This window comes from Acipenser ruthenus, chromosome 3 (assembly GCF_902713425.1).
Source record: "Acipenser ruthenus chromosome 3, fAciRut3.2 maternal haplotype, whole genome shotgun sequence".
Taxonomy (NCBI): Eukaryota; Metazoa; Chordata; class Actinopteri; order Acipenseriformes; family Acipenseridae; genus Acipenser; species Acipenser ruthenus.
The window spans coordinates 18,749,674-18,775,068 of NC_081191.1; the positions used below are offsets into that span (position 1 = coordinate 18,749,674).

General features: G+C 36.4%; 1 protein-coding gene across 1 annotated transcript in view; it reads right to left on the bottom strand.

Annotated features, from left to right (window-relative positions):
* Nucleotides 1-25,395, bottom strand: part of LOC117395000 (eukaryotic translation initiation factor 3 subunit E-B) — a 66,499-nt gene that overhangs the window by 9,328 nt on the left and 31,776 nt on the right. The window contains 4 exon segments of the mRNA XM_059012698.1: nucleotides 6,563-6,664; nucleotides 7,379-7,505; nucleotides 19,620-19,744; nucleotides 20,622-20,747. Of these exon segments, the coding sequence (XP_058868681.1) occupies nucleotides 6,563-6,664; nucleotides 7,379-7,505; nucleotides 19,620-19,744; nucleotides 20,622-20,747 (480 nt within the window).

A 25,395-nucleotide genomic window follows, 5' to 3' on the forward strand; every position in this document is an offset into this window, starting at 1 on the left:
CACGACAACTTAACATGGTCCATGGACACTGTATTAGTGTTCCGCGGTGTATCGATACCTATGGTACATCATGATAACAAAATCCTACGATACTTAATAATCAGGGTAAAATAAAAATATTGAAGTATCACGATTTTTGATACTGTGTTTTTTTATTTTATTTTTTTTTGTGCTTTTTAAAAAAGCACACAGTTTTATTTCAAAACAATATGAACTAAGCTTACTCAATTCCACTTAGCAATAGTGACCAACTACCCTGCGCGTTCTGGGAAAGCAGTAATGGCGAATGCCGGAGAAAGAAGCTTGGTGTGGAACTATTTGGGATTTCAGCCAGATGACAACGGGCAATCTGGATGAAGGCGGACAGCCACAATGAAGTGAAAAACAACAGGAGGAAACACCACCAATGTATTGCAACATCTTTCAGATCGCCACCCTGATCTCTTTGCCGAAGTTTACTTTTTTCTTTTACTCTATTAATTATAAAAAAGGCACAGCAAAGATAACAAATAAAACAGCAATGCGCTAGAAGCCGATCAAAACGGAGTTCACTGATGCTTGTTTATTTCGTCATTACAGTGCATTTGCTATAATTACTACTGTAATTTATCTGTAAATATAAAAAAAATAATTAAACAAGCATGACGGAAGTAAAGACAGAGTTGAGAATTTTGGTAATATACAACACCCTTGGTGTAAGTGTGCGCATGTCTCACACTCATCCATTCCATTCTTGTATTGATCCACCTGTACACACTTCACTGTTCCAAGTCATAATGCAAATGTACCAGTATGAAACTTGCTCTTGTCTGGGTTTGGTATTGATACATTTATAGTGGTACAATGCCGGTAACAACTCCAGTGTCAACAGACATTGCGATACTGTTCCACAACGATACCGGTATAAAAATGCAACTGTGAACAGGGTATAATAAATGATCCATGAGTTGACTCCAGGTGGTCCACAAACAACTCCCAAAATTTCGGTTACACAGTTCTAAGCACACAACATAATGCTCTGGATTCAAGGCAGCACATGTTTTATATAAATACATTTTTTTTTTTTTTTTAAAGCTAAAAGTTTATATGATTTCTGAATCACTTTATAATGTTCCACATTGTTCTGAAAAAAGGACACAATTCCAAGATGCTACTGTAAAAAAAAGGTAGTTCAGAGACGGCACTGAACCATCATACTGCCTGTGTGAAAGGCTATACCGCCACTGAAGCGCTATAGTGGGTGTGGTTTCAAAGTCAACATGCCACGTCACTGTAGCGTAGGTAGGTAAGGGGCGTGCATGCAGTGCTTAATTTGTGCCGGGGAACAGCCCCGGAACATCTGGGTGTGCAGAATCATAGTGCCGGTACCTCTAGTTAAAAATCTCATAAAATGCTTTCTTTTTAAAATCAACACAGTTGCATTAAGTCTGCAAGTTCTTGCGTGCGCGATAGAGACAGTCCGCTGCCATGTTTGTAGTCTACTTTAAAATTACTTTACAATTTCAGCTTGAGTGCCTTTAAGTAAGATGACACTGGCTGCAGCTCTATTTTTTTTTTTTTTTTTTTAAAAACACAAATAAGCTTACTTGATTTGAAAAACGTCATGAACGATACAAGCAACTTCTTACACTGCTTGGTCTGATTAAATGAGAAGTACACAACAAAATATGCAAGCTGAATATTAATTTCAACAAAGAACGACAACAACTTTAATGAAAAAATATATTGTCGCCTACTTCAATAGGAACATTAGCCTGCTACATTATATTAAACCAAAACAATAAAAAATAATAACGATCTAGTTATTTTGCCTTTCAATGAATATAATTTAGTTGAGAATAAAAACATATAAAGTTAACAACTACCTAGCCTAAGCTTAATTAATCATTTTTGTAATCTACCAGTGGCTTCTGTTGCATACACATCGCTGATAATAGTGCAAACCTTGGGTTAAACCAATGTTTATATTGGGGTGGGATTTTTTTTAAATTTATTTTAAATTTATTTATTTTTAATCAATGTCGTCCTTCTGGAGTGCCTCTGAATGCCTTTTCAGAGACAGCACTGTAGCTGCATTTCTGTGTGAAAATGGTATCAAATGACCACGTCTTCATTCTAGAGATCTTCTTCACTATCCAAATTTCTTTGTTGTTCACAAAAGTGATCCAGCAAAAACACCACTTCAGTCATACTACATTTTTCTAAGGGGTTTTAAATTGAATTTATTTTTCCATATGTTACAGTCTAAATAAATGGTAACTTTTCAGGGGGAAAACACAACTTAATTTTCTAATGTTTACTGTCATTTTTGTAAGAAAACAAAACTATATAAAAATCAGGAAAGTTCATAATTTTGCCAAGGAAGGTTCATGTGAAATTCAACATTAAATGTCCAGAATATGCCTCATCAAGTTTTTATACAACACAGATTAAAATGTTCTGAAGCTATTAAACTGTTCCTTATGTTATTTAGAGCTGGATGTTCCAAAGAGCCGACAATACATTCCCAAATGACTACAAACATTGTGCTGGGGTTAATTATGCAATGTTGTTAATTGCTACAAGAGTTGCCTCAAACACCTGTTGGCCAATACTGACTCTGCATACTGTAAGATTACACAATTCTACAATTTAATAAAAATAAATAACTTAACCACTTACCATGGAAGTAAACACGAAAATAGCTATTTTTGTTCAATGTGGAAAAGACAAAATACTTAAGCAGACTTTAACAAAGTGGGGAACTTGGATTAAACCACAAACAAGACTCCCCCTCCCACCCCCTTTCTGTGACAGCACCAATCGACCATGCCAGATGTTACTTGTTCCTAAAGTTTATTGCTTAAGAGACAAACATGAAAAGGATACAAATAACCTGAAATATGCTTTTAATCTATTCATTCTTTCTGGACATGTCAACATGATTTACTCATTAAAGAAACTCTTAACTACTTCCTGGCACTGCTCATTAAGGCATAAAAGTACTATATTGGACATGCAAGCTACCTGTTCACTTAATTGTGCTGTGGATATTATAAGTTTTCTGAAACCTGTTTTGTGTACACTGGGCAACATGCTGTTGTAAAATAAAACAAGTCACATTCTTCCTTGCACCCAACCCCCTCTAACCAAATACCTATACCATAACTGCATGAATTACTGAAGACTTATTACTGTATGCTACCCTTGAAAGACAAATTCATACATCTACTAATTACACTTTTACTATGGACTAGTCTACCCATTACACACCTTTCTTTTTACACATGCAATGAAAATAAACTTTGATTTGTCGGTTCCTCCCTGCTATAGATCTAGGAGTATAATCCTTTGCACACATTAATTTGCTGTGTTAATTTATTAACAGCTTTCTAGTTCTTATATATCTTCTAGTTCAGGCTTCATCCATTATAAGATTAATTGTGTATTGATGAATCATGATACTCTCTTTACATTATATATCGTACCGTAAGAGAGGCATGTATCATTTATATCGGGATACAAGACCAAAAGCACACAACTTAACTCACTGTAGTTCACCAAGTGTTACCTAAATTTATGTCAAAGAAACCCTAGATGAAATTATTTTCCTGTAACTCACTGAAGCCCATCTATTTTTTTTTTATATATATATATATATATATATATATATTTATTATATATATATATATATATATATATATATATATATATACATACAGAGAGAGAGAGAGAGAGAGAGAGAGAGAGAGAGAGAGAGAGAGAGAGAGAGAGAGAGAGAGAGAGTGAGAGTATGAATGTATGCTCTCTCCAACTCATTTATTTATGAGTTTTGCAAAATATGTAATTAAATGATTTGATCTTGTTATGCATCACAGCCCATCAAATATAGATGGTTTCACAACATGCCTATTGCGATACATATCGTAGTGAAAATCTGTCCGTAGCCACTGACCCCAACATATTTGTGACAAATTCTAACTCTTTCAGCACTAAGTAACTTAACAACTACCATAGGGTAACCAATTCAACAGTTTCAGGACCTAATTCTGGAAAATACATTTAAATGGTCATAGATGTACTTACTTATATTTGATTAGTTTACTGGTCTACTTGAAGTTATCTTTCCTATACTACTAGAGCTGTCTGCAGCTGAAGTGGAGTTATCTTTCCTGTACCCTATTCACACACACGAGTTATGATGGCTCAGAACCGACATTGATGCAGCATTTTGGTCTGTGTGAATTGCCTATACTGTCACAGAGCAGTCATATTTTATGCCTCTCAGAACCACCTCACGAGGTGGTTCAGAGACAGCATTGAACCGTCTTACCTGCCTGTGTGAAATGCTATGCTGGTACTGATGCGCTATAGTGGGTGTGGATTGAAAGTCAACATCCCACATGACTGTATACTGGACACAGTTGTTCGGCCAGGTACCTGGAAATCTTAGTTTGGTTCCAAAATACATCACCATGTTGGTGTTACATTACCCAAGTCGAGCGTTCACATGAGCATCCTTTATATACAGCAAATACCAGCATCCACTGTAGTTTCATTCTCGACTTTTGTCTGAAGAGCTGGACTATTAAATATATTGTCAGGGCTCTACATTATACTATATACATTATACAGTTAAAAAATGTTACCTGCCCAGTTGGGCCTGTGGTGCTTCATAACTACCTACCAAACTGCGACCTCTACCGGTCCCGGGCCGCCAGGCCATGGTCATACATGGTATCAGGTATCAGACAACGGGGGAGGTCTGAAGTAAACAAGTTGGCTGACTGAATCAGCGCACAGAAAACACGGACATTTGCAGAGCTTTTTTGAGATGTTATAGTAATAAAATAATCACTTGGATCGCATTATTGAGGAGTTTGGTGATAAAACGAGTGATCCGGAGATGATCGATCGGTATGTACGACTATTATTATTTATTTCTTACATAGGTGAACACTATAGCAAACGAAAGGGTGGGGCGGGGCTGGAGATGCCTAGTGAGTGCTTTGTTGATATGCAGGGCCATTTAAACCCGTTTGACTGTGAAAAAAAATACTTTTAAACAGCGCGTCTAAAATTAACTGCGCGTGTGAAAATTAATTAGACCTGGCGTGCCTGACGCGCAATTAATAAATGGACCGCAAAGGGTTAATGTCAAACCCCGATTGTATTGCCTTATTTGCAATAAAATACACAACCTACATTGTGCCTGAAGCGCCTGCAATTTGACACTCAACAGGTTGTTACATTGTATAACAAGATTGAAAATTAAAAGCAAACAAAACGCAGCCAAATGTAATTATTTTGTTTTGTTTGGTTTCTGTTGCCATGAAAATGATCTGTTGATTGCTGGATTTGGAACTTGTACTCGCATGATGCCTTTGGCTGTGTGAAAGGGTTATGACGGCAATATACCGGCACAGACTGTGCGATTCCTTGCTGTGTGAATGGGTATTTAAAAAACTGAAACGTCCGAGACTGCTCAATAGCGTCAATTATGTGTGAAAGCGGTATTAGACCTGCATTGTTGAGAGTTGAGAACCTGGAGGATGCAGATTTTCACTTTGCATTACCATTTAAATGCAACTGGTATATTTTCCTAAATTTACATTCAAAGAACTGAGTATTTAACTTAACACTGTGCAAGACTATTACAATTTAATGGTGGATGATTTGAAACATGGATATTTGAATATTTTTGTGAAAACAAGACACAGTACTCTTACACATCAACCAGACGGGCAATTAGTGGCCATATAAATTAGTAATTTATGGTAAAGTCATTTATTGGTAAGTCATGAAAAAAAGTCAAGAGGATACACTCATGACCAATTATTATTCATAACTGTGAACAGGCTGGTTGTAGGGGTGACGTCAGGCCAGAAAGAAACACATACAGGCAGTACTGGCGGGTGAAACAGAGACGCTGTGGCGCTCAGTGTTTTATTAAACATACAGAAAAATAAAAGGTTGAACAAAACATAACACGGCACTTGAGGCCAAAATAAATAGACAAATAAAACAGACATTGGACGAACAGACAAACTACTGCAGTGCTGGTATTATTTAAAACAATGACTGGTCAACAGAACACTAATGTTGAGCCTCCTAAAATCAGGGAGCTGAGCCTAAAAAAATTGGATATTCTAAATTGGGAGAAAATACAAAAAATAAAATTGATGACTACTAAATTTATATATAAAAAAAAAAGATTGATTTTTAAATCCATGCTTTCAAAATACTTCAAGTCATTTTGACATATACATTTACATCATAAATGAATACCATTATAAAATGGCTTTAACAAGCCTCCCGGCTCAAATCTGAGAATGTCAATCATATCCAAAACATTTATGGATTGTGTTACCATGAAGTCCCAAACACTGACTAAACTGGCAGTCAATGTAATAAGATGGTTTGTATTTAGCAACACAAAGATAGGCTTTGTGGATTGCAATGTCTTCAAAACATTTAGTCTATGAAATCTATATATGGGTTAGTTACCAACTTCAAATGTACACTATTCCATTTAAAGGTTATGAAGAGAAAACATAACCAAGCTTGCAAGAAAGTAACTTACCGATTCACACTCCCTGAGTTTCTTCTGGGCACTGTCAAAGTCAAAGTTCACATAGAGGCATTCCACAAACTCAGTAATGGGATCCTTGTAAGTGTAGGACTCCTTTTAATGAAATAAAAATAAAAAAAGAATGTTTCCCAAATGCTCTACATATTCATCACAGTTCTAATGTAAAATCACATCTTCCCACAACGTTCTTTCCCTCTTGTATTTAAAAATATTCAATATTTTGTTTAAAATAAAATTACAAAATAGCTAATATCTGAAGTTTAAAGCATAGACAGACTTAAGTCAATATACTGCAGAGCATGATTAACCTCACTTAAGTTTACCGTCCTAATGCAGCAGCATGGTTCCATTCAACCCAACCTCCACAAATGGCCAAAATACCACATTACTTCTGGTTAGAACAAAATGAGAAGAACGGATGCCCAAATGTAAGCAATTTGCATATTAGAAAACTATTCAAGGCATCTGTCCCTAGAAGACCCCAAATGGGAGACAGAGAACAGATAAGAAAATATTTAAGCGATTTACACCATGGTCATAAATCCATAATTTATTTTTCTGAAAACTTTTTTTTTGCCTATAGTAGAAGCTACTGTTGCTTCTAAATATGAATCAAATAAAATGTTTCAACGTATCAGTCAACTACAGAACAAAAGCCACAAAAATCTACTGGGAATATGTTCATTATGAGCTTTAGTAGAAACAGGAATGGGAAAAAAAAAGACAGGGTTATGGATTAAAGTGAAATGCTCACATTACACTCCTGTTTAGACCTCAATACATCAAAACCTCAATAGTAATTCTTACCTGCTGAATAACTTTAACCAAATCTTTAAGGACTTGTCTGCGTTTTCGTACATCCTTGTTCGTGATGACAGCTGTTGTCAAGTACCGAAGGATGTGAGGGCACATTGTCTGGATGGCATTTAGGTACCTAGAAAATTGCATACAAAGCAATGTTTAGAAATGTTTGTTTTTCTAACAATTAAAATGGCACAGAAAACACACATTCATGAATATACACTATGAACCATTACTAACATTACAACTAAGTTCGATGTTTTACCTTGAATTCTTTGTATTGTGAATGTAAAGGCAGGCCAATGCCGTTAAAGCACAATACCAGCGACACTACACGGATCTGCTAGGTTTGCTGCAAGTGCTTCAACTTTGATTGGAGGATAAAAATGCCTTAGCAATATCAGTTCATAAATCACAACAAACAACTAGTAAATGACATGTCCCATACATAGGCCAACAGACTGTTCTAGTTGGTATAATACACTGTTAAGATGTATATACTTGGTCTTTAACTTAATGTTTCCTGAATCAGAGATACCATACAATAAAAGGAGAAAAACAGATAGCTTAGTGTGCATGTTATGACAGCAAAACACTGCCAGTGTCTACAGAACTGGCCAAGCTCTGGAAGAAGTCAATTTACAAATAGCCAAGCACTGTTTGTCAGCAGAATGTGTGGTGGGTAAATGGAAAAGTTCCATAATTGAACACAGTAAGCTGAGATCTCAGGAGGCCTGTGAAAAGAACACACCCAGGATCAGCGTTACAATTACTGCAGGATCCAGTCATAGTGAAAGGATTTGGGTGAAAATATAAAACGCTGCATCACACGACAACCCAAATGGGTGTCTCAGGTTATAAAGAAGATTTTCTCACTTTCAATGTTTGGATAGGTGGTCGAATACAGCAAACTAAGTTCAACTTTAAACTTGGTACAGGTATGACATTGTTTCAACTAAAGTGTTTCTTATGTTGTAAAGAACCACCCTGTATAATTGCCTGTTTCTGTCATCACATCCAGCTCTAGTGGATTCAAAAAATACAATTTCCATGTAGTATTTCATACCAATTAATTTCTTACATAAACTTGGTGCAGAGTGTTGGGTGGGGATATGTTTGAGAGCTCTACTGAGACCACAGGGCTTCTTTAAACAGTTTTAAAAACTCACCAAATTGGACAACTAAAACATACAGTACAAAGTAAACCTAAACAAGAACAATACATTAAAGACAACTGATATTTTATACAAGTTGTTCTTTAATGGATTTCAATTTAGAAGTTTGGACTTGAGTAACAGAAAATCAAAGTGGATGCATTTGTCTAAAACAGAACAGTGCATCATCACAAAAGTCTTCGTTTACTTTGTAGACATCTACGGAATGTTTACACTGCAGACCTAATTGCTACATGATGTCTCTTGTTTCTTTTGCTTTAAATTAACTCACCAACTTATTTAAAAACCTGTCCTGAATTTGTGTGATTTTGGATGAAATCACAACAGCACAACTCTGATTCATGCACATAAGTGTAGTGTGTGAGAGGACCACTGAGATGTAATCAAAAGTTTGACTAAAAGTTGGAAGAATGCTGCAACAAAGGTCTAGCAAATTTAAAGGATTTATTTTTTCTCCAAAACACTTGTAATACTACAGCAAAGTGCACAGTTCCAATTTCATGACGCATCTAAAAATACGAGTAGCAAAACAAGTGGAACTATGTATCTATCCACTCTTCTAGCACCTGTATAGTATTACAAAAGTATTAGGTTTCCTATTAGCACCTACATCATAGGTCATCTGATGGCAATATCTTTCTCCAATTGCCCTTGAACTTGGTTAGATCGCACTAGCTGATATCTAATCTTTGGTATTGCTTTTCTTTTAAACCTTTTTTTTTTGTTTCAGTTCATAAACAATCTCTGGTAGAGAGAGTAAAATCAGGTGAAGCTGATGTCATAATATATGATGTAATTCACTTTTTTAGTATGGGACTATCATTGCCATGTTCTATATTCAAGGACAAGCATTTGATACACTACAGTTTTGAGAGGAATCCAATAAGACACACTCCTGTGATCTTGTTTTGCAACGTAATAAATAATAACAAAATAACATATATTTCAGTTTCAACCCTTTTCTGAACTGAATACACAGAAGGGATGGCCTAATCTCGGTTTACACATTTTAGATTTTTTTTTGCATTTCCATTTCCCCCCTTTACGCATTACTTAACCATCACAAACAGCAATTATACATAACATAATAAAAATAGCTTTATTGAGATAAAAAACTAGGATTTCAATGCCCCCAGCGTCTACTGTGGCAACCAAAAGGCTTCACAACTATGTTCTTCTTCTGTCGAGTATCAGTAACACTATAAACCTCGTCTAGGGAGGACATATTTAAAAGTACCGTATTACTTTGAATAAGCGCCACACTCCAGATATCAGAATTGCAATAGACACCGCCCTCGAATAAATGCCGCTCTCAGTAATGAAACATGTACATTTTTTTTCCCTGCCCCAGCTCAAATAAATGCAGCACTTAACCCTTTGCGGTCCATTTATTAATCGCGCGTCAGGCACGCCAGGTCTAATTAATTTTCACACGCGCAGTTAATTTTAGACGCGCTGTTTAAAAGTATTTCAGCCCAGCCCCGCCCCACCCTTTCGTTTGCTATAACGTTCACCTATGTAAGAAATAATTAATAATAGTCGTACATACCGATCGATCATCTCCGGATCACTCGTTTTATCACCAAACTCCTCAATAATGCGATCCAAGTGATTATTTTATTACTATAACATCTCAAAAAAGCTCTGCAAATGTCAGTGTTTTCTGTGCGCTGATTCAGTCAGCCAACTTGTTTACTTACGTCCGCCCCCGTTATCTGATACCTGATACCATGTATGACTATTCATGAGATACGCCTTTTTTTTTTTTTTTCGACTTGTCTCGGCTCCTGTCGCTCCCACTCGGCAATTGAATGGTTTTCTCAGCTTTTTCCGGAGAAAAAACGACTAGACACCCGTTTATTGCGTTGCTATAATGATGTCGGACCCAGTCCGACAAAGGACCTGTGAGGAATAATTGCAATGGTCGGACCCAGTCCGACAATGGACCACAAAGGGTTAATAAAGAAACACATAAAAACACAGTATGTCAAAACATTACAAACAGAAACAAAATTAATTGAATAAAACGTATTTAAAAGAATATAATTACACGCTGGAGCGTACCGGTATTTCGGTGCTTCATTTGTGCCGCGGCTTGACTGGGCACAGCCCCGTAACCTCTGGGCAGGTGTATGCTGTCTTAGCATTTTTCAGTCAAGCATAATATAACGCACCAACAAATTGCTGTGTGCACTAAAGATAGACCACTGCCAGGGACGTTCATGTACCGTTTTTGGTACTAGGCAGCTGAGTGACGAGGAAGAGGAGGTGTGCTGCTCTGTGGCTGCTTGTACTGCGTGCTGTAATAACAGGAGACGCATCTCTCAACACAGGCAAGGTCTGTAGCTGGAGAATATATCCACAGGCTAAAAAATAAAACGTGCAGTCTCTGAAATTACTGTACTATTTATGTATTTCTGTTTTGTCCTGCGGTTGCTTTTGTATCACTAGTACAGTACCCTTTCAAATAAAACATATTATTTTGAATGTGCGGTTTTTAAAAATGATATTATTGTCACTGCTTGTACCCCGGCACCTCTGTACAACTTAAGCACTGTGTTATTTTACTGTAAAGGTTATGGAACCCAAACAAAAACAGAATACCGTAGGTACACAGCACTATGTACCGATATTGGTGTAGGAGTAAATACAGCAGCACATAAATAAATAAATAAATAAATAAATAAATAAATAAATAAATTTAGGAATTAGCGAGAAAAGTAATACATTTTAGTTCTAATGCAGGCACTGTATGATTATTTTTTAAGTTTCTTAACCCTTTGCGGTCCTATGTCGGACCTAGTCAGACATCGCAATTTTCCCTTTCCGGTCCAATGTCGGACCCTGTTTGACATCATCAAAAACACGCAAAAAACTGGTTTCTAGTCGTTTTTTCTCCGGAAAAATCCGAGAAAACCATTCCATTTACCCACCACACATTCTGCTGACAAACAGTGCTTGGCTATTTGTAAATTGACTTCTTCCAGAGCTTGGCCAGTTCTGTAGACACTGGCAGTGTTTTGCTGTCATAACATGCACACTAAAGCTATAGCGAACGAAAGGGTGGGGCGGGGCTGGAGATGCCTTGTGAGTGCTTTGTTGATATGCAGGGCCTTTTAAACTCGTTTGACTGTGGAAAAAAAATACTTTTAAACAGCGCGTCTAAAATTAACTGCGCGCGTGAAAATAAATTGGACCTGACGCGCCTGACACGCACTTAATAAATGGACTGCAAAGGGTTAAATGCATTTCTGTTTTGGTTATATGCACAGTATTTTGGCAAATGAGACACTACAAAATCCGGATCCAGACAGGAAGTTCAGAAAGTGGGGGTATGGTGTTTTGTACTGGGTGTCAATGGGGAGCAGAAGCTAGTATAGCTCTCTCTCGCTGTGGCATTGCTGTTTAGGGGATTGCCACGGGATCAACTCATCTTCCTCATCAAAGCATTGCCTGGATCAGGAGACTGAGTGCTTAGTTGTCTTGCTGTTCGAAAAGAAACACACCGTATATTACAGTTCAGCCCTGCGACTCTTAGAAACTGCTGCAAGAAAAGAAAGTAGGGATGCACCGAATCCAAGTTTTTGGGATTCCGACGAATACCGAATCCATCTCAAAAGATTCATCCGAATACCAAACCGAATATCAAATCTACAAAAACTGTCAAGAAAACTGAAGGAAACTGTTGAATGAAAAACAGACTGGCAGCTACTAACAAGGGACGCACACAATCTATTGTTTTTAGCCTTTTAGTTAATAGTATTTTTATTACTGAATGGAAATATATCCCTGAATAAGATTTCAGTTTGAAACGTACACAATTTACCCCCACAACAGAACTGTCAAAATACAGAACCGTTTACTTTACCTTTACAAGAAAGTAGAGCTGCATCTGCCATAACCCACTATTTTCTTTAATGATGTTTCAACCTGTGTCACCTGATCTGAGACAGACAACTATGAGGAAAAAATTACCATGATGAGTGACCTCAAATGATCTCCCTGCGAAATAAAACCTACGTTGATTTAAATGCACATATCAAACAGGCTATGAAATCGTTTTAATTATTTTATTAAAACACAGCAGTTCCCAAATGGTTCAACTTGTATTGGCACATTGCAATAACATAAAATTCAATTTACTAAAGCATATTTTCAACAATGTCTTGCACATCTGACAGTTGTAAAGTTACAAAAAATATATATTTCTGTGCACCAATTTATTTATTTTTTCTTTTTTTAATCTCAGTACGATCTCTAGAACACATTTGACAGACAAAGCAACAAAAGCACAAAAGTCTACAACAGTTTGCCGTTACTATATATTACAGATTTACTGCATAACTTTACTCCATGAAAAGTGTGATGTGAATGTGCTGGTGCACATGGGGGTATGTTTACATTCAGAAGCTGCGTGTGTTTAGTGCGTGCACCACCAGTAATTTAGGGAGTTGAGAGCTGCGACAGAGTTCAAACGTGTACTTGTTATTAAATACAACAGTTAAATTCAATACCAGATTTGTGTCTTATTTAAAGAAGAACTGCACACACTGGAGGGATGTATTAAAATGGATGTGCGTCTGGGCGGATATATAGGATTCGGTTCACCAAGTATTCGGCCGAATCCGAACCCTGCTCAAAAAGTAGGTATTATGGCCGAATCCGAAACCGAATACTGGATTCGGTGCATCCCTAAAAAAAAAGTGGAAAATAAACCGACTGTTTTGAACCTACATTCCTCTCATTATTTCCCTCTCTACACTAAACTAGTATTTGGCCTCACCTAGTTAAACACTGATCTGATCTGCGAGCTCAACAGCTTTCAGTTTAAAGTTGTAGGACTATTTCGCCATTCTGATCAAGTTGTATCTGCAAAAAAAATATTACGCCCGCCCTCAAATACTGTATAACATTGCCTTTCGAAAACCACAGTACTTCTAATTACCGCCGCCCTTGATTAAGCGCTGCAGCTGTTTTTAGCAATTTGAAAAATGCTGCAGTGTTAATTCAAAGTAATACGGTAGATATTTTTCCACCCAGCATCTATGGATAGAACACACAAATTAAGACAAAACAGTTACCTGAATGCAGCTAGGAGATTAAATAAGACAAGATTTAATTTGGAAGTGAACAGCACAGAGCAACGAGGTTAATGAGACACACTCCAAATGGCAAATGAGAACAGCCTGCAATTGGGAGAAGAGGTCTAGCAATTTCACTGGTATTCTTCAAAAGCAAGAAATGCAGTAGGCAGACAAGATCTCATGTGGTCTGTGTTAGGACTCTGCCAAACATTCACTGAACTTCATAATCATTGGTCACTTGTGCTGGACAACAGCCAAAGACATTATCATGTGTAGGTTTTTTGGTAAAAGAAAATGGTTTAGGTGCTCCTGTCAAGGCTTGGGGTGCTAGATTGTTTAATTTAATAAAGGTTTAAAACTTTTAAAAATATATAGGTTTAAACATTAAAATAAAAACAACATTTTGAAGACACTGGTGTAAGGGGGGTAGCATGCGTCTCCCTTGATGTGCGGTCTTGACAGCAGGAAAAAAAAAACGGAAGTCGGCCATCTTTGGGGAAGCGCGTTAGCTGCAAGGGCTCTGAGCATTTTAAAATAAACAACTTTCTATAAATTACCGCATGTGTCTATAAATAGGTCTTTTACATCAGCTTTTCTACTCTCCTAAAATGCAACTGATACCTGTTAATCCATTCGTGTATCTCAATCACAACTGAGAAACACGTTAATAATTATTATTATTATTTATTTCTTAGCAGATGCCCTTATCCAGGGCGACTTACAATTGTTACAAGATATCACATTATACATTATTTCACATTATACAGATATCACATTATTTTTACATACAATTACCCATTTATACAGTTGGGTTTTTACTGGAGCAATCTAGGTAAAGTACCTTGCTCAAGGGTACAACAGCAGTGTCCCCCACTGGGGATTGAACCCACAACCCTCTGGTGAAGAGTCCAGAGCCCTAACCACTACTCCACACTGCTGCCCCAATAATGGCATCGGCAGTACCATAATGGTCTGTTTTGAATAGAGGGCGAGCATTAATTGCATTTACAGAAATGTTATGCAGTCTAATTATTCAAAGTGCTAAAATCCAAATCACTCATTTATCCCACTTACTGTATAAAGACAAGAAATAGTTATGTTTATCCAGACTGACTTTATTCCAAGTACAGTATCAAAGAATCAATATTTCATTTAAAAAAAAATACTAAATCGCAATAGTTTGAACTTCTGACTGGCAGCAGTAGAAAAAAAAAAAAAAAGGACCAAAAAATACATACAATGGAATCAATATTCTGTTTAAAAAATGTATTAACATCGCTCGAGTCTCAGTCCCAGAATAGCAAAAAAAAAAATTATATACAGTACTGTGCAAAGGTTTTAGGCAGGTGTGAAAAAATGCTGTAAAGTAAGAATGTTAATAGTTTATATTTATCAATTAACAAAATGCAAAGTGAGTGAACAGAAGAAAGATCTAGATCAAATCAATATTTGGTGTGATCACCCTTTGCCTGCAAAACAGCATCAATTCTTCTAGGTACATTTGTACAAAGTTTTTTCAGGAACTCGGCAGGTAGGTTGGCCCAAACATCTTGGAGAACTAACCACAGTTCTTCTGTGGATTTAGGCAGCCTCAGTTGCTTCTCTCTCTTCATGTAATCCCAGACAGACTCGATGATGTTGAGATCAGGGCTCTGTGGGGGCCATACCATCACTTCCAGGACTCCTTGTTCTTCTTTACGCTGAAGATAGTTCTTAATGACTTTCGCTGTATGTTTGGGGTCGTTGTCATGCAGCAGAATAAATCTGGGGCCAATCAGATGCCTCCCTGATGGTATTGCATGATTGATAAGTATCTGCCTGTACTTCTCAGCATTGAGGAGACCATTAATTCTGACCAAATCCCCAACTCCATTTGCAGAAATGCAGCCCCAAACTTGCAAGGAACCTCCATCACGCTTCACTGTTGCCTGCAGACACTCATTCGTGTACCGCTCTCCAGCCCTTCAGCAAACAAACTGCCTTCTGCTACAGCCAAATATTTCCAATTTTGACTCATCAGTCCAGAGCACCTGCTGCCATTTTTCTGCACCCCAGTTCCTGTGTTTGTGCATAGTTGAGTCGCTTGGCCTTGTTTCCACGTCGGAGATATGGCTTTTTGGCCGCAAGTCTTCCATGAAGGCCTCTTCTGACCAGACTTCTCCGGACAGTAGATGGGTGTACCAGGGTCCCACTGTTTTCTGCCAATTCTGAGCTGATGGCAGTGCTGGACATCTTCCGATTGCGAAGGGAACTAAGCATGATGTGTCTTTCATCTGCTGCAGTAAGTGTCCTTGGCCGACCACTGCGTCTACGGTCCTCAACGTTGCCCGTTTCTTTGTGCTTCTTCAAAAGAGCTTGGACAGCACATCTGGAAACCCGTCTGCCTTGAAATTTCTCCCTGGGAGAGACCTTGCTGATGCAGTAGAACTACCTTGTGTCTTGTTGCTGTGCTCAGTCTTGCCATGGTGTATGACTTTTGACAGTAAACTGTCTTCAGCAACCTCACCTTGTTAGCTGAGTTTGGCTGTTCCTCACCCAGTTTTATTCCTCCTACACAGCTGTTTCTGTTTCAGTTAATGATTGTGTTTCAACCTACATATTGAATTGATGATCATTAGCGCCTGTTTGGTATAATTGTTTAATCATACACCTGACTAAATGCCTACAAAATCCCTGACTTTGTGCAAGTGTACCTAGAAGAATTTATGCTGTTTTCAAGGCAAAGGGTGGTCACACCAAATATGGATTTGATTTAGATTTTTCTTCTGTTCACTCACTTTGCATTTTGTTAATTGATAAATATAATCTATTAACATGTCTATTTTTGAAAGCATTCTTACTTTACAGCATTTTTTCACATCTATATATATATATATATAGATGGCTCAACAAAAGCCATTAAAGTTTAATCCGGTATCCTCCACAATTGAATCTGGTTGCATGCCATTTGCAATCATCTCAATAATCAACCGTGTTATGTTTTCAGCCCGAATTTCATCGCATTTCCTAACATTTTGCTTGCATGTCTGGGACCCACCTCCTCCACGCTAGATCCAGCTTCAGTAGAAGCAGACTAGTCATATGACCAAATGCTGGATACTGGGAGGTGAATATCCAGTGACAATGATGCTACACGACAAAGGTAGGAAGTAATAATAAAAATAAGCGTTCCTTCTTTCAAAACAGGAAACAAGCAACTTCAATAGCCTTTGTTGTGGTAGTCAATGTAATGGTTTAAATTAAATACATTCACCTGGTCAACTGACCCAATGTACTAAATGTTGTTGTTATGACAAAGAGTGAATAGGTGTTGTATAAATAGAGGACACCATGATTTGAACGATACATCTTTTTATTAAGGAAAAGTTTCAACCAATACAGATATCACAGCCATCCAATCAACCACAAATTTTAAGTGATCTTTAAAGACCTAAAACTGTTAAATGGAACAGAGAAAGAGACAACAGTATATTCGACATACTTTAAATATAGGACCTTAAAAATAATACAATGCTGCTTTTCACATGGTTATTTCCTCTAAAAAGACAGACAGACAGACAGACAGGCAGGCAGGCAGGCAGGCAGACAGACAGGCAGGCAGGCAGGCAGACGACAGACAGACAGACATAAGGGGTGAGACGATACACCAAGGTCACGATACAATACGTATCATGATACTAATGAAAAACTCATCTCTACTTGACGGACTTGAAAATAATTACAATTTCAATTCTATAGACACAGATTCAGTTCAAAATAAATTATATTTATTTCCCACAAAGTAGTAAACCACTAGTTTGGATTTAAAGACAAAGCAGTATGTCAACTAGAGTTCCTGGGATATCCATTTTAGTTTTTCAGCATTAACCCTTTGCGGTCCATTGTCGGACCTGGTCCGACATTGCAATTATTCCTATCAGGTCCATTGTCAGACCCTGTCCGACATCATTATAGAAACGCAAAAAACTGGTTTCTAGTCGTTTTTTCTCCGGAAAAAGCAGAGAAAACCATTCAATGGCTGAGTGGGAGCGACAGGAGCCGAGTCAAGTCAAAAAAAATAAATAATAATAAAAAAAAAGGGCGCATCTCATCATCTCATGATTAGTCATACATAACGGGGCGGTCATAAGTAAACAAGCGTCAGCGCACAGAGAACACAGACATTTGCAGAACTTTTTTGAGATGTTATAGTAATATAATAATGACTTGGATCGCATTATTGAGGAGTTTGGTGATAAAACGAGTGATCCGGAGATGATTGATCGGTATGTACGACTTATTATTATTATTATTTATTTCTTACATAGGTGAAAGCTATAGCGAACGAAAGGGTGGGGCGGGGCTGGAGATGCCTAGTGAGTGCTTTGTTGTTATGCAGGGCCTTTTAAACCCGTTTGACTGTGAAAAATTAACTTGACATTGTTTCCTCTACTCCCGCTTCAATTCCGGAAGCACCTGGCCAGCTCATTGCAGAATGGGATATGTCTAGGATCAAGTGGAGTTTACGTTCAAACAAGCAAAATATTTTCTTTCATGATTTACAGTTTAATATATGTGGCATTTTGCTACTCATTTCAAGCTTGTATCACGATACACAAAGGTTAGCTCAAAGATATTCTATTTAATAGAACAGAAATAAATAAAATATCTTTGGTTAGCTGTACCTGAGAAAAAGCAGTGAAAACTAGCATATTTAGCTGGAAACAAGGTATTCACAGCACAGTAATAAGCTTTTAGTTTTGGTTTGAAGGCAGCAGGAGTATAGCCTGTGTTTTTTTTATTTATTTATTTTTTATTTGCTTGACAGAAGCCCTTATGCACGGCGACTTAGAAGTTTTTTTTAGTTTCTGTTTGCACTTTGTTTTGTAAAATGAAACTGTTTGTGCAATTATTGTGCACAGTGTGTTTGTTTCTGTAGGTTGCACACACATATTTGCTTTGTATTTGTAGTGTATAGGCTACGTGCAACTACTGTTAAAATATAAACTGCTAAAAATGTTCGCCTTGCTTCACTCGGCACCATACATTTTCCATCTTTGCTACTTTGCTCTGCTCCCACTCCTGTATAAAATACATTGATCTCTGCATCATCATCCTGTATTTGTTCACAGACGCATATTCTCAGTAACTTTTAGAAGCTACAACACAGATTACGTTCTTGACAGTGAATTAATATATACAAGACACGTTTTTAATTTCATGGAATATTCGATTTCATTAGAATATCATCGATTTGTTATTGTAGGGTGCCAATCAATAAATTACTTTATTATCGTTACAAGCCTAATATATATTGTGGCAGGGCAGGGGCCCTGCAAGTGTAAATTTGTATTAGTTGGGATTGATTTAAAACAAAATAGCTTATATCATCAGGAACCTGGACCAATACACATAACTTAACTGGATTTAAGTGCGGGGTGAAAATACACAATAGACAGTTTCCGTTGCAGGAAAGGGTTTAACTCGATAATGATCGATAATCATCGTTAGAATTTGCACAATACTCTATGTCAATGTCAGGGTTATACACAGATATGAGTGATGTAGTCAAGACCAAAATTGAGACCAAGACCGGATATGTTGAGACCAAGACCGAGACTGGATATGCCGAGACCGAGACCAGTATATATGTAAACTACAATGGCTCATAGGCTTCAATAATTCTATTCTTATGTTTTCATATACACAAACAGGATTGTGCTTCAAAAATTACTTAATCTTTCACATCAGACTTTTAGAAATAATAAAGCAATACAATGCATTCACTTTTAAAATTATTATTATTATCACTACTACTATTATTATTACTACTACTATCAATATAAGCATGACATAAAATTATGCATAGGCTGAATAACTGTGTTACTTGATACATTTTTCACAGTGGATTAGCAGAAGATTACCGTATTGTATACATTCTGCTATTAGAATTACTGCTTTAAACATTTCACTGCTCAAAAATTGAATGTATTAAATGAAGTCACTTACTGTGGCTGGTAAAGGAAGAGTTCAATGATGTTGTCTCTGCCCTTGGGGTGGTTGAAGAAAACAAAAAGTGACCAATGGATCAGCCAGGTCCTTTGCTGAAGAGACTGGAGTGGAGAGCTGACAGACTGCAACAAAAGAATTACAACCAACCAAAGTGAAACAGACGTGTAATTAATTGTGTGTAATATTATATATATATATATATATATATATATATATATATATATATATATATATATACAGCTCTGGAAAAAATTAAGAGACCACTGCAAAATTATCAGTTTCTCTGGTTTTACTATTTATAGGTATGTGATGGTCACAAGCCATCAAACAAAGCCGAGCAGCTTGAATTTTTGCGCCAGGAGTGGCATAAAGTCACCCAACATAAATGTGAAAGACTGGTGGAGAGCATGCCAAGACGCATGAAAGCTGTGCTTGAAAATCAGGGTTATTCCACCAAATATTGATTTCTGAACTCTTCCTAAGTTAAAACATTAGTATTGTGTTGTTTAAAAATAAATATGAACTTATTTTCTTTGCATTAATCGAGGTCTGACAACACTGCATCTTTTTTGTTATTTTATTTATTTCTGCAAATAAATGCTCTAAATGACAATATTTTTTGTTTGGAATTTGGGAGAAATGTTGTCAGTAGTTTATAGAATAAAACAAAAATGTTCATTTTTACCCAAACACATACCTATAAATAGTAAAACCAGAGAAACTGATAATTTTGCAGTGGTCTCTTAATTTTTTCCAGAGCTGTATATATATATATATATATATATATATATATATATACAGCAATTATATGTATTCAGAGGCAAGAATGACCAAGATTGTATTCAGCACCTTTTGTGTATTTTTTATAATGTATTGTGCATTAATGGAACATTACTATCTGAATCAGTATTGTGATATTTCAATGCATAACATTCCGTGTAATACCAAGACATTTATGAAGACTGTACCACTCATATCAGCCGTAAAAGTCATATTTACATTGTTATCAATCGTCTCCTTCAATCTGGTGAGGTCTTCCATAGCAGCTTCCCAGTTCTGCATCAGTATTTCAGATGCCAGCTTACCCCACAAAGAACTCAAAGCATTTCTGTCTGTAGATGGAACCTGTAAAAACAAAAATAGTAATTAATAAAACCAAGTGCACTGCATTTAAAGAGAGAAGTATTTTTACTTGTCCCCTCTTTGAATAGTCACTCATTAATGAGTGACTATTCAAAGAGGGGACAAGTAATAAACACAGTGTGGCCTTTCATGAAGTACTACAATTAAAAAATAAATAAATAAATTAAAACATGAGAATGACATTAAACCAATTAAAATGAAACAGGCCGGCAAACGGTACAGCTCCGAAAGCAGACAGCACATGCAACGATCACATAATAAAAAAATACATGCCTTTATACATAATCCGGGCACAGGTGAGGAATTCCATCCCTTGTCTCCTCAACCACCGCAGCTCAACTGAGCTTCAAAAAAAAAAAACCCGCCAGTCTCGCAACTCCCGCCACGGGAAACAAAGAACCAATTAAATGAACGTTCCTTCCGTCATACAACCAATTGTAAGACACTGACGTACCAATAGATCACTGCAGAATAATCCCAATTTAAATTGAATAATGAAAAAAGAAAAAAAATAAATACAAAAAGCAACTTCATAGAAGCGCTGTATAAATAATCTGCCACCACAGCACAACTGAAAATATCAAATTTAGTTGCTTGTTCGCCTGACCTCTTTGACTGTGCTATTCATGAATTACTAAATACAAGCATTTAATGAACATTAGCCACTAGTTATTATTTAGTCACTTAGCAGATGCTTTTATCCAAAGCGACTTACAGGGACTAAGGGGTGAACTGTGCATTAACACCTGCTGTAGAGTCACTTAATATGACAAGAACAAAATACACAATTTCTGGTAGCTTAAAAAAAAAAACTAGCAATTTCTAAATATTTGTTCATGACAAGTATTGGCACCTTTACATTAAGTCTGTACAAATGTATTACATCTAATTAAAATACATCAATTGATTGAAAACCATTACACAGTAAACAAGCAGCATTATGAAGTCAATAACCAGAAAAAGAGGTCATTACTTCCAACATCTCTTGAAGAAAGTTTTTGCAACACAGCAGATGATGGTCAATACAAATGAGTTGGATTCAAAATTTGAGAAAAGCACTCATGGCAAACTACAACAAAGGAAATGGCTGCAGAACAGCGTCAAAGAAATATGGAATACCAAAATCCACAAACAGAGCAATAATAAAGTACCACAGAATAAATTCAACTGAAATTGCTTGAAAGAAGTGGACATCCAAAGGAAATTACGGGTACAGCAGGTAGTAGAATCGTCCGAGCAGCTTAAAAAAAATCTAACAGCCAAAGATCCAGAAGCATCAGGCATAATAGTGCATGAAAGAACTGTACAAAATGATTCTGAACACACAACAGTTGTATGCACATAGACTTCACTGCAAACCACTTTTGCAGAAAATCTGCACGGCCATTGCCTGGTTACAGTTTGTGTTAAAATGGCAGACAGGCAATGATTGCATACGCCATGCATGATTCGCACTAGAATAGGTTATCTTTGAATTAGCCAATCATGGTCTTTGTTTTGACAGAGAATTTCAGTGTCCGTCAGTACTGAGATCGTTGTATCCAGGTCAATCCTGGTAAGAGATCGTTCTAACAGGGTTAATTTCCATTGAAAAACAATTATTTCAAAAAAGGTTCTTGCTGTTGGGATCGTTAAAACAGGGGTTCGTTACAGTGAACTTAGCTTAAGCACACGTGTAAAATGACTTGCAACTCAATTAACTATTTTCTTTGTGAATAAATACAAAAATACTGTAATATATAGATCACCATTATATTTTAAAATGTGTTTATTTCTCTCATTGGAAGTCGCCATGTCATTATGGTTGGCTCAGCATACCGAATTGCTTTCAGTAGTGTTATGCTAGAATAGTTTCAATATCTGGATTTTCCAGCAGTTCCCTTAAATTTCCATTTGTTAGCAAAACGGCACACTCGCTGACTGGCCAGCAACAATAAATTTACTGTGCTGGAAATCTAACAGGACACTAAATCTTTATTCTCAAACTTCACTCCCAGCATTAACAAATGATATGAATAACCAACTCTTTTCATGCAGTTGTAATGGTATCTTAGTTCTGGTTTTGCAGTCCTGCTTTAAGCTGTTTGTATTTCCAATTACATTTCCAAAGTAAATGACTTACAGTATCACTATTCCCTTATAACGTGCTAAAGTTTGTAGATAGAAGTCCTAGATACAGATGGGGGCAGGTATTCAATATGGGACTTCCCACGTACTAACTTTACATTTACATGAAAGTAATTTAACATTGTAAGAGTAGACATTTAATTTGGCTTCTGCCAAATTACATGTACAACAGATAACATGCAAAATACTTGCACTGTTTTTTAATCTCATCAAAATTTAATTTCAACAAAATATCACCAAAATAACAAGAAGGATAAGAAGACATGCTTAAATCTTATACAGGAACAAAAATCACAGTTTTTCCACATGGCTGGAAGGTGTCACATTGAGTAAGGCTCCCATTCAGTAAGCTTCCTTTAATATAAAGTACAAAAGCTGTTAGGGCTTAACTTCACCAGAAACAGTAGGTAGGAAGGAAGGAAGGAAGGGAGGAAGGAAGGATTTTAAAAACATATAGTTTATTGTACTTGAACAAAATGTGGTTATGCATTCTTAACTACTTAACATCAAACAAATGTTTTTATTTTACAGTATTTCACTGGAAACTACTGAAAACGACCAGGCAAGTTATCAAGCTGTCATCTGCAAATACCTGATTTAATTTATTTTAAATAAATCTGAGATCAGACTATAAAAAACCAATAAAATGATGCGCTGATAAGGACAGTTATCTCCAAGCAAATGCATGGGCTTCTATTGATTTTTTTTTCTTCAGTACAGCGTTTTCCAACTGTTATGTAGATGCATATTAAAACTCAGTTCATAACATTTGTCATTATTCTATAATAGAAAGTCACATCGTAAAGACAATAATTTATGCTTGGTCTGGGGATATTTTTTAACTAACTTTTCTGATGGTGTCAATTTGTTAACAAGTCTTAAGTGGTAAAACTAATTTGTCATGCCTTAAAATCTGCTTCAAATGTAATTGCATGCTGTGCATTTAAATGACATATTTTTTACATATTTTCATTATCTATTTATCAGACATTAAGTGAATATGCAGCAAAAATCTTTATTAAATATTAACAACTCATTTCAATGCAAGTCTCCTAAACTCTTGTATTTAGTGTTCTGCGATACATCATTTAGGGAGTATCAATACGATACCATGCACAGTATCATAATAACCAATACTATCACAATATTTTGGATCTTATGTCCATTACATATATTCTGCTGAAAACAAGTTCCAGTGTATTTAAAGGTAATTGCCACAGACTACAAAATTCAAATAAAACTGGTAAGAAAGTGCAACACTTAGTGTAAAAACACAATTTTCTTAATTTCTTACATATAAAAAGAGAACTCGGAACACCTTGAAGCACACTTTTTATAACTAGGCTGGATGTTTTACATACAGGGGTATCTTAGGCTAATAACAAACACAGGCTAAATGCGGTTGTGAGTTCACCTTTTGCTCTTAATACAGTTAAAGCTGCCAAATGTCCTGGGAAAACATAAATCAAATTCTGTTTTTACGTGTCAAACTGTAGGCTACCCTGAGTTTTGTTTTATTAACTATTACTGATATAAGCAAATATTTGTGGAATGGTTTTAGTAGCCTACCCTATATTTGTTTTCTTTATATATTTAAAAAAAAACTTACTTTATAATAACTTGGAAAACTTGAAACCACCTTCACGTGCATAATGCACGTATCCATTTCTTAAGAAAAAGCATGCTTTAACTTATTGCTATATGCTACTGTACAATTTATTTATTTGGGGCTATTGCCTTACACAAAAGAGTTTACTAGAAGTTAGCTTTGCCCTTTTGTTATTCGTTAGTTTTAGCACGTGACCTCGACCCTGCTATTAATCTATAGTCCAAGCAGTTTCTAACTAGGTATTGCCCTCTAGCAGTCAGAAAGACACTTAACAAGCCCCAACGCAGTGCCAATGTACCGTAAAACACACAGAATCACATTGTCGGGGGAAATCACAATGACTGCACCTGTATGTAATTTGTCAACAGAAGGGGATATTTATAAAAATAAATAAGAGGATTTCCCAGTTTGTGACACCAATCCCTGAACAGTAGAGTTCATAAAATAATAATTATTATTAGTTTATTTAGCAGACGCCTTTATCCAAGGTGACTTACAGAGACTAGGGTGTGTGAACTATGCATCAGCTGCAGAGTCACTTACAACTACACCTCACCCGAAAAAGACGGAGCACAAGGAGGTTAAGTGACTTGCTCAGGGTCACAGAATCAGTAGCTGAGGTGGGATTTGAACTGGGGATCTCCTGGTTACAAGCCCGTTTCTTTAACCACTGGACCATTTGATAGATTCTGTAACATATGTAAACTGTGTTTTTTTTTTTTGTTGTTTGAATATAGTATTCAAACAACAAAAGTATAGTATAATTTAATAAATAAAAAAAAGTTTAGTTCATTCACTGTGCTGAAAATAGCGCAGTACAAATACAAAGAGACATTTACTAAGATAAAATACAAATGCTTTTCCCATTGGGTTTTTTTTTTTTCTATAGATTTT